At 42.4% G+C, this 11,371-nt stretch overlaps 1 protein-coding gene across 1 annotated transcript in view; it reads left to right on the forward strand.

The window, feature by feature from the left end:
- APBB1 (amyloid beta precursor protein binding family B member 1) overlaps positions 1-10,841 on the forward strand; it is a 99,582-nt gene extending 88,741 nt beyond the window's left edge. Inside the window, exons 13-14 of the mRNA XM_068263992.1 lie at positions 3,397-3,573; positions 10,505-10,841. Of these exons, the coding sequence (XP_068120093.1) occupies positions 3,397-3,573; positions 10,505-10,669 (342 nt within the window). The 3' untranslated portion in view covers positions 10,670-10,841. The remainder of the gene's footprint in view (positions 1-3,396; positions 3,574-10,504) is intronic.
- The last annotated feature ends 530 nt before the right edge of the window (positions 10,842-11,371 follow it).

Consider the following 11,371-nt stretch of genomic DNA (forward strand, 5'->3'; position numbering starts at 1 on the left):
AACTTGAACTGAGCCTGTGGTCTTCCATTTCCTCAATATGTTCCTAACTGTGGAAACAGACAGCTGAAATCTCTGAGACAGCTTTCTGCATCCTTCCCCTAAACCATGATGGTGAACAATCTTTGTCTTCAGGTCATTTAAGAGTTGTTTTGAGACCCCCATGTTGCTACTCTTCAGAGAAAATTAACCATTTCACCTCCCCCGGGACGAGTAACTACGTCCCTGCAAAATGCCACAACTCTGTGCAGGGGCATAGGTACTACGCCGCTAGATCAGTGAATGGGAAAACAAATCCAATTCATTGATCTAATTCCCCGTGTGAATGGCCGCAGTCGTCTATTCAAACGGCTCTGCCATTCATGAATCCCGTCCACGTAGTGCTTCCGTTTCCATACGGAGCTGAAGTCACCACTGAGGACATCTTGTGGCCAAATTGTAATATTACATCCCCCTTTTATATTTTTCAGTTTATCATCCCTAGTTCCTTTTTTTTTTTTAATTAACCCCTGACCTCCCACACTCCCCTAAAGTTACCATTTTTTAATTTTTTTATTTTTTTTTTATTTAAAAAAAAATTACAAAAAAAAAAATAATACATAAATAGTTACATTAGGGACTGAACTTTTTTAATATGTGTACAAAAACTGTATACTACAATTACTTTATACGGTAAATTATGGGCTTGTAGTAGGGATAGACGCAAAACTTAAAAAATGCACCTTTATTTCCAAATAAAATATTGGCGCCATACATTGTGCTAGGGACAAATTTTAAACGTTGCCATAACCGATACAAATGGGGAAATAAAATCTGTGGGTTTTAATTATGGTAGCATGTTTTATTTTGAAACTATAATGGCCGAAAACTGAGAAATAATGCATTTTTTCAATTTTTTTCTTATTATTCCCATTAAAACTGAGTTAGAATAAAATAATTCTTAGCAAAAAGTACCCCCAAAGAAAGCCTAATCAGTGGCGAAAAAAAACAAGATATAGATTGTTTCATTGTGATAAGTAGTAATAAAGTTATAGGTGAATTAATGGAAAAAGCGCTGACGGGTGAAAATTGCTCTGGTTTTTTGAGAGGAAAAAACCTTGGAGGTGAAAAGGTTAAAAGAGGAGGGAAACTTACAAATGACCCCCTTAAATACTCTTTCTCATAATTGGATTCACCCGTGTATGTAAGTCAGGGGTCACTGAGCTTACCAAGCCAATTTGAGTTCTAATAATTAGTTCTAAATGTTTTGGAATCAATAAAATGACAACAGTGCCCAAATTTATGCACCTGCCTAATTTTATTTAAACAATTATTACACACTTTCTGTAAATCCAATAAACTTACTTTCACTTCTCAAATATCACTGTGTGTGTCTCCTATATGACATATGTAACTGGCATTTTTTTATCGTGAGAACCAACGATGTATACAAAAAAATCATGACGATTAACAAGGTTGCCCAAACTTTCGCTTCCCACTGTATGTATACATATAAAGTATATGTGCGCTCATGTATAAACTGTTTGTAGTATGTGTGTGTTCTCTGTGTGTAAATTATAAGTATAGCATTTACATGTAGTGTGGAAGCATTTTGCCACTTAGTACTTGGTGGAGAAACCCTTGTTGGCAATCACAGAGGTTTCCTGTAGTTGGCCACCAGATTTGCTCACATCTCAGGAGGGCTTTTGGCCCGCGCCTCTCTGCAGATCCCCTCCATGTCAATCAGGTTTCAAGGCTGATGCTTGACAATTCGAACCTTCTGCTCCCTCCACAGATTTTCCATTGGATTGAGGTCCGGTGACTGGCTAGGCCACTCCAGGACCTTCATGCGTTTCCTCTTGAGCCACTCCTTGGTTTCCTTGGCCGCGTGTTTTGGGTCATTGTCATGCTGATCCATGACCGATTTTCAGTGTCCTTGCTGAGGGAAGGAGGAACTCACCCAGGATTTGACAGTACATTGCTTCATCCATTATCCCTTTGGTGCAGTGAAGGTGTCTTGTCCCCCTAGCAGATAAACACCCACAAAGCATAACGTTTCCATGTCTGACGGTGGGGATGGTGAGCTTGAAGTCATAGGCAGCATTCTTCGTCCCCTAAACATCGTAGAGTCGGGTTGATACTAAAGATCTCGATTTTGGTCTCTTCTGACTACAACACATTCACCCAGCTCTCCTCTAGATCATTCAGATGTGCATTGGCACACTGCAGACGGGCCTGTGCATTATTATTATTTAGTATTTATATAGCGCCGACACCTTACGCAGCGCTGTACAGAGTATATTGTCACCTAACTGTCCCTCAGAGGGACTCACAATCTAATTCCTACCATAGTCCTATGTTTATTATGTACCATAGACTAGGGCCAATTTTAACTTACCTGTATGTTTTTTTTTTTGGGGGGGGGGCGTGGGAGAAAACCGGAGTACCCGCAGGAAACCCATACAGACACGGGCAGAACATACAAACTCCTTGCAGATGTTGACTTGGATGGGATTTGAACCGGGGACCCAGCGCTGCAGGGCGAGAGTGCTAACCACTACACCACCGTGCTGCCCATGTGCTGTCTTCAGCAGGGGGACCTTATGGCGAGCTGCAGACGGTCCAGTACATGTGCTGTCTTCAGCAGGGGGACATTATGGCGAGCTGCAGACGGTCCGGTACATGTGCTGTCTTCAGGAGGGTGACATTATGGCGAGCTGCAGACGGTCCGGTACATGTGCTGTCTTCAGCAGGGGGACATTATGGCGAGCCACAGACGGTCCGGTACATGTGCTGTCTTCAGCAGGGGGACCTTGCGCGCTCTGCAGGATTTGAGTCGTTCATGGTGTAGTTACCAATTGTTTTCTTGATGACTATGCCACCTGCTGCCCTGAGATCATTGACGAGCTCCCCTGTGTAGTTCTGGGCAGCTGCATTACTGATCTCATGATCATCCTGGCCCCATGTGAATACCACTGGTAACCCACCATCCCAACAGTGAAGCCTGGAGGTGGAAACATTTCGCGGGGGGGGGGGGGGGGTTGCGAAGGATACAGGAGAACTTCACCACATTGAGGGGCCGATGGGCAGAGCCTCCTCCTCTGTGGCTGGATCTTCCAGCGTGACAATGACACAAAACGTACCTACAAGGCAACAATGGAGAGGCTAGAGAAGAACACATTAAGTGGCCTCCCCAGTCTCCATATTCTCAGTCTCCATATTCCCATAGTCTCCATATTCCTAGTCCTATAGAAAATCTGTGGAGGAAGCTGAAACTCTGTGTGTTAAACGGCAGCCAAGTAACCTAAAGGATTTATAGTTTCTGTAAAGAAGAGGGGGAGGAGCATAACCATCTGGGGCTAAGAGGGGGCGGAGCATACCATCATGCATGGAGCTTATGATCTCTTCTTGTCTTGTCAGAGTGAGGAAACTGTCATTGAGTGCCGAGTTCGCTTCCTGTCCTTCATGGGTGTTGGCCGCGATGTCCACACGTTTGCCTTTATCGTGGCAGAAGCTCCCGGAATATTCATCTGTCACATGTTCTGGTGTGAACCCAACGCAGCCCACCTGTCCGAGGCTGTACAGGCTGCCTGCATGGTAAGTTTGTGTGCGTGTGCATGTAAGGGAGAAGGTAGTTGGGTTGTGTGTGTCAGGTGTGTGTGGGGTGGAGGTGTGACGAGATGAGGTCCATACACCATAAGCAGACCGACAGACGATAACTCATTTACTCCATCACAAGAAGTAGAAAACTCCATCTCACGCAGTGGTAAAATGCCATCTCACGCAGTGGTAAAATGCCGCCTCACGCAGTGGTAAAACTCCATCTCACGTAGTGGTAAAATGCTGCCTCACGCAGTGGTAAAACTCCATCTCACACAGTGGTAAAACTCCATCTCACACAGTGGTAAAACTCCATCTCACGCAGTGGTAAAACTCCATCTCAAGCTAGTAAGTGGTAAGACTCCATCTCACACAGTGGTAAAACGCCGCCTCACGCAGTGGTAAAACGCCGCCTCACGCAGTGGTAAAACTCCATCTCATGCAGTGGTAAAACTCCATCTCACGCAGTGGTAAAACGCTGCCTCACGCAGTGGTATAACTCCATCTCATGCAGTGGTAAAACTCCATCTCACGCAATGGTAAAACGCTGCCTTACGCAGTGGTAAAACTCCATCTCACGCAGTGGTAAAACGCCGCCTCACGCAGTGGTAAAACGCCTCACGCAGTGGTAAAACTCCGTCTCACGCAGTGGTAAAACTCCGTCTCACGCAGTGGTAAAACTCCATCTCATGCAGTGGTAAAACTCCATCTCACGCAGTGATAAAACGCTGCCTCACACAGTGGTAAAGCTCCATCTCATGCAGTGGTAAAGCTCCATCTAATGCAGTGGTAAAGCTCCATCTCATGCAGTGGTAAAACGCTGCCTCACGCAGTGGTAAAATTCCATCTCATTCAGTGGTAAAACGCCGCCTCACGTAGTGTCAAAACGCCGCCTCATGCACGCCTCATGCAGTGGTAAAATGCCGCCTCACGCAGTGGTAAAACTCCATCTCATGCAGTGGTAAAACTCCATCTCACACAGTGGTAAAACTCCATCTCACGCAGTGGTAAAACTCCATCTCACGCAGTAGTAAAACTCCATCTCACACAGTGGTAAAACTCCCATCTCACGCAGTGGTAAAACTCCATCTCACGCAGTAGTAAAACTCCATCTCACACAGTGGTAAAACTCCATCTCACACAGTGGTAAAACTCCATCTCACGCAGTAGTAAAACTCCATCTCACACAGTGGTAAAACTCCATCTCACACAGTGGTAAAACTCCATCTCACGCAGTGGTAAAACTCCATCTCACACAGTGGTAAAACTCCATCTCACGCAGTGGTAAAACTCCATCTCACGCAGTGGTAAAACACCATCTCACGCAGTGGTAAAACTCCATCTCACGCAGTGGTAAAACTCCATCTCACGCAGTGGTGAAACTCCATCTCACACAGTGGTAAAACTCCATCTCACACAGTGGTAAAACTCCATCTCACGCAGTGGTAAAACTCCATCTCAAGCTATAGAAAAACTCCATCTCACGCAGTGGTAAGACTCCATCTCACGCAGTGGTAAAACTCCATCTCACACAGTGGTAAAACTCCATCTCACACAGTGGTAAAACTCCATCTCACACAGTGGTAAAACTCCATCTCACGCAGTGGTAAAACTCCATCTCAAGCTATAGAAAAACTCAATGTCACACAGTGGCAAGGGCGTTTCTAGCCTTTTTGTCACTCCAGGCAGACCTCCGTATGGATAGGTGACATCTTATGCTAGGTACACACCATACGTTTTTGCTTTCGATAGATGCGTTCGATAGATAATTTCCGTCATGTCAGATATTACTTTCGATCGTTTTACCCCCCGATTTCTCATAGAAGTGAATGGAAATTGATAAGAAAACATAAAAGAATCGAGTGGGAAAACAAAACGAAAATCGACCGAACAGAAAATCGACCGAAAAAATGCATCGTGTGTACCTAGCATAACAGAACATAACACAAACATGATACATTACAGAAGATCAAACTGTACACGGCATAGCATAGTAATATTACAGGTTTGCCACAGAAGGGTGTGTGCGTGCGGCTGTAAGGTGGTGGTAAGGGGGGGTGATGATCTCCAGTTATGACCACCATGTGTCAGGCTTGGCAGAAGTCACAGGTACATTCCATGCATTCCCCTCTCCCGTCAGTAAAATAAGCTGCTGTTATCGGAGACACCAGCAGGTGGTGATAGATGCTTTTGTTACAAATACCAGCTATATATATATATATATATATATATATATATATATATATATATATATGTCACTTTGTGAGTATGTATAATTCTGGTTGTGTATGGCGCTAGTTGTATGTGTATTAAGTTCTGGTTGTGTATATAATCCTGGCTGTGCGCGTATACAGCACTTGTAGTATATATAGCCCTGGTAGTGTGTGTGTATATAATGTCCTGGTTGTGTATATATACCCGGTTGTGTGTTTAGAATTCTGGTTCTGTATATAATCCTGGCTGTGCGCGTATACAGCACTGGTAGTATATATTGCCCTGGTAGTGTGTGTGTATAAAGTTCTGGTTCTGTATAAAGCTCCCATTGTGTGTATAAAGTTCTGGTTGTGTATATAGCTCCTGTTGTGTGTATAAAGTTCTGGTTGTGTATATAGCTTCTGTTGTGTATAAAGTTCTGGTTGTGTACATAGCTCATGTTGTGTATAAAGCTACCATTGTGTGTATAAAGTTCTGGTTGTGTATATAGCTCCTGTTGTGTGTATAAAGTTCTGCTTGTGTATATAGCTTCCGTTGTGTATAAATTTCTGGTTGTGTATAAAGCTACCATTGTGTGTATAAAGTTCTGCTTGTGTATATAGCTACCATTGTGTGTATAAAGTTCTGGTTGTGTATATAGCTCCTGTTGTGTGTATAAAGTTCTTGTTGTGTTATAGCTTCTGTTGTGTGTATAAAATTCTGGTGTTGTATATTCCCCCGGTTGTGTGTGTATTAAGTTCTGGTTGTGTATATAACTTCTGTTGTGTGTGTGTAAAGTTGTGGTTGTGTGTGTATATAGCGCCTGTTGTGTGTATAAAGTTCTGGTTGTGTATATAGCTCCTGTTGTGTGTATAAAGTTCTGGTTGTGTATATAGCTTCTGTTGTGTATAAAGTTCTGGTTGTGTACATAGCTCATGTTGTGTATAAAGCTACCATTGTGTGTATAAAGTTCTGGTTGTGTATATAGCTCCTGTTGTGTGTATAAAGTTCTGCTTGTGTATATAGCTTCCGTTGTGTATAAATTTCTGGTTGTGTATAAAGCTACCATTGTGTGTATAAAGTTCTGCTTGTGTATATAGCTACCATTGTGTGTATAAAGTTCTGGTTGTGTATATAGCTCCTGTTGTGTGTATAAAGTTCTTGTTGTGTTATAGCTCCTGTTGTGTGTATAAAATTCTGGTGTTGTATATTCCCCCGGTTGTGTGTGTATTAAGTTCTGGTTGTGTATATAACTTCTGTTGTGTGTGTGTAAAGTTGTGGTTGTGTGTGTATATAGCGCCTGTTGTGTGTATAAAGTTCTGGTTGTGTATATAGCTCCTGTTGTGTGTATAAAGTTCTGGTTGTGTATATAGCTCCTGTTGTGTGTATAAAGTTCTGGTTGTGTATATAGCTCCTGTTGTGTGTATAAAGTTCTGGTTGTGTATATAGCTCCTGTTGTGTGTATAAAGTTCTGGTTGTGTATATAGCTCCTGTTGTGTGTATAAAGTTCTGGTTGTGTTATAGCTTCTGTTGTGTGTATAAAGTTCTGGTTGTGTATATACCCCCGGTTGTGTGTGTATTAAGTTTTGGTTGTGTATATAACTTCTGTTGTGTGTGTATAAAGTTGTGATTGTGTGTGTATATAGCTCCTGTTGTGTGTGTATAAAGTTCTGGTTGTGTATATAGCTCCTGTTGTGTGTGTATAAAGTTCTGGTTGTGTATATAGCTCCTGTTGTGTGTATAAAGTTCTGGTTGTGTATATAGCTCCTGTTGTGTGTATAAAGTTCTGGTTGTGTATATAGCTCCTGTTGTGTGTATAAAGTTCTGGTTGTGTAAATAGCTCCTGTTGTGTGTATAAAGTTCTGGTTGTGTATACAGCTCCTGTTGTGTGTATAAAGTTCTGGTTGTGTATATAGCTCCTGTTGTGTGTATAAAGTTCTGGTTGTGTTATAGCTTCTGTTGTGTGTATAAAGTTCTGGTTGTGTATATACCCCCGGTTGTGTGTGTATTAAGTTTTGGTTGTGTATATAACTTCTGTTGTGTGTGTATAAAGTTGTGATTGTGTGTGTATATAGCTCCTGTTGTGTGTGTATAAAGTTCTGGTTGTGTATATAGCTCCTGTTGTGTGTGTATAAAGTTCTGGTTGTGTATATAGCTTCCGTTGTGTATAAAGTTCTGGTTGTGTATATAGCTCCTGTTGTGTGTATAAAGTTCTGGTTGTGTATATAGCTCCTGTTGTGTGTATAAAGTTCTGGTTGTGTATATAGCTCCTGTTGTGTGTATAAAGTTCTGGTTGTGTATACAGCTCCTGTTGTGTGTATAAAGTTCTGGTTGTGTATATAGCTCCTGTTGTGTGTATAAAGTTCTGGTTGTGTATATAGCTCCTGTTGTGTGTATAAAGTTCTGGTTGTGTATATAACTTCTGTTGTGTGTGTGTAAAGTTGTGGTTGTGTGTGTATATAGCTCCTGTTGTGTGTATAAAGTTCTGGTTGTGTATACAGCTCCTGTTGTGTGTATAAAGTTCTGGTTGTGTATATAGCTCCTGTTGTGTGTATAAAGTTCTGGTTGTGTATATAACTTCTTTTGTGTGTGTGTAAAGTTGTGGTTGTGTGTGTATATAGCTCCTGTTATGTGTATAAAGTTCTGGTTGTGTATACAGCTCCTGTTGTGTGTATAAAGTTCTGGTTGTGTATATAGCTCCTGTTGTGTGTATAAAGTTCTGGTTGTGTATATAGCTCCTGTTGTGTGTATAAAGTTGTGGTTGTGTATATAGCTCCTGTTGTGTGTATAAAGTTCTGGTTGTGTATATACCCCCGGTTGTGTGTGTATTAAGTTTTGGTTGTGTATATAACTTCTGTTGTGTGTGTATAAAGTTGTGATTGTGTGTGTATATAGCTTCTGTTGTGTGTGTATAAAGTTCTGGTTGTGCATACAGCTCCTGTTGTGTGTATAAAGTTCTGGTTGTGTATATAGCTCCTGTTGTGTGTATAAAGTTGTGGTTGTGTATATAGCTCCTGTTGTGTGTATAAAGTTCTGGTTGTGTATATACCCCCGGTTGTGTGTGTATTAAGTTTTGGTTGTGTATATAACTTCTGTTGTGTGTGTATAAAGTTGTGATTGTGTGTGTATATAGCTCCTGTTGTGTGTGTATAAAGTTCTGGTTGTGCATACAGCTCCTGTTGTGTGTATAAAGTTCTGGTTGTGTATATAGCTCCTGTTGTGTGTGTATAAAGTTCTGGTTGTGTATATAGCTCCTGTTGTGTGTATAAAGTTCTGGTTGTGTATATAGCTCCTGTTGTGTGTATAAAGTTGTGGTTGTGTATATAGCTCCTGTTGTGTGTATAAAGTTCTGGTTGTGTATATACCCCCGGTTGTGTGTGTATTAAGTTTTGGTTGTGTATATAACTTCTGTTGTGTGTGTATAAAGTTGTGATTGTGTGTGTATATAGCTCCTGTTGTGTGTGTATAAAGTTCTGGTTGTGCATACAGCTCCTGTTGTGTGTATAAAGTTCTGGTTGTGTATATAGCTCCTGTTGTGTGTATAAAGTTCTGGTTGTGTATATAGCTCCTGTTGTGTGTGTATAAAGTTCTGGTTGTGTATATAGCGCCTGTTGTGTGTATAAAGTTCTGGTTGTGTATATAGCTCCTGTTGTGTGTGTATAAAGTTCTGGTTGTGTATATAGCTCCTGTTGTGTGTATAAAGTTCTGGTTGTGTATATAGCTCCTGTTGTGTGTATAAAGTTCTGGTTGTGTATATAGCTCCTGTTGTGTGTATAAAGTTCTGGTTGTGTATACAGCTCCTGTTGTGTGTATAAAGTTCTGGTTGTGTACATAGCTCCTGTTGTATGTATAAAGTTCTGGTTGTGTATATAGCTCCTGTTGTATGTATAAAGTTCTGGTTGTGTATATAGCTCCTGTTGTGTGTGTATAAAGTTCTGGTTGTGTATATAGCGCCTGTTGTGTGTATAAAGTTCTGGTTGTGTATATAGCTCCTGTTGTGTGTGTATAAAGTTCTGGTTGTGTATATAGCTCCTGTTGTGTGTATAAAGTTCTGGTTGTGTATATAGCTCCTGTTGTGTGTATAAAGTTCTGGTTGTGTATATAGCTCCTGTTGTGTGTATAAAGTTCTGGTTGTGTATATAGCTCCTGTTGTGTGTATAAAGTTGTGGTTGTGTATATAGCGCCTGTTGTGTGTATAAAGTTCTGGTTGTGTATATAGCTCCTGTTGTATGTATAAAGTTCTGGTTGTGTATATAGCTCCTGTTGTGTGTATAAAGTTCTGGTTGTGTACATAGCTCCTGTTGTGTGTATAAAGTTCTGGTTGTGTACATAGCTCCTGTTGTGTGTATAAAGTTCTGGTTGTGTATATAGCTCCTGTTGTGTGTATAAAGTTCTGGTTGTGTATATAGCTCCTGTTGTGTGTATAAAGTTCTGGTTGTGTATATAGCTTCCATTGTGTGTAGAAAGTTCTGGTTGTGTGTGTATATAGCTCCTGTTGTGTGTATAAAGTTCTGGTTGTGTATATAGCTCCTGTTGTGTGTATAAAGTTCTGGTTGTGTATATAGCTGCTGTTGTGTGTATAAAGTTCTGGTTGTGTATATAGCGCCTGTTGTGTGTATAAAGTTCTGGTTGTGTATATAGCTCCTGTTGTATGTATAAAGTTCTGGTTGATATGTTGGCGCTGTATATAAATCCATAGTAATAATAATGATGTCCCCGGTTGTGTGTCTTGCAGCTTCGCTATCAGAAGTGTCTGGACGCCCGTCCTCAGAGCTCCTCCTGCCTCCCCACTCCTCCCGCTGACTCTGTGGCTCGCAGGGTGGGCTCCAGTGTCCGGCGGGGGGTACAGACGCTGTTCGGCTCCTTGATAAGCAAGCGTCCCGGGGGCCAGACACCGTGAGCCGTGTGACTTCCATCACCCTTGTTCTGCGCTCTCTGCCTTGTCCTTCTCCGCAGGCCTACGGTGCAGTACCTCCATCACTCCACAGGAAGGCGCCCAGGAGTCACCTCTAGAGGCCTTATGGATAGCAATAAGGCACCAGGAAGCTTTTGGGGGGAAGCTGTGTCCCTTGTGCAGCTCTTAGGGGGGGGGGGGGGGGGGCGCTCTTCAGCGTAGGGTAATATAAGCGCAGTCCTGGCAGCGCAGCTTGCGCTCTTAGGTAACGCGCGATCACTCTCCGTGCTGCATGCTATACTTGTTACGCGATACTTCACTAGCGCGGCTGCTGTCACTTTACTTGACGTAGTAGCGGCTGCACTAGTGAAGTATCACGGGCGGCACTGAGAACGTTCGTGTGTAACCTGGGAGCGCACGCTATGCTGCCAGGACCGCGTCTACTAAAATTAACTGGCGCTGAAGAACGTGATACTCATTAGTCAATCAACCCCTTATTGTGCTGGTCAATGTGTGTGGGTGCGTGTGCGCGCGCATGCATTGGTTAGCGTGTCTGCTTGCGTGTTGCTTTGTGTTTGTGTGTTGGCTAGCATGTCTGCTTGCATGTTGGTTTGTATGTGTGTGTGCGTACGCATGCGTTGGTTAGCGCGTCTGCTTACATGTTGGTTTGTTTCTGTGTGTGTGCGCACGTTGGTTAGTGTTTCTGCA

The sequence above is a fragment of the Hyperolius riggenbachi genome, chromosome 2, assembly GCF_040937935.1.
Source record: "Hyperolius riggenbachi isolate aHypRig1 chromosome 2, aHypRig1.pri, whole genome shotgun sequence".
NCBI lineage: Eukaryota > Metazoa > Chordata > Amphibia > Anura > Hyperoliidae > Hyperolius > Hyperolius riggenbachi.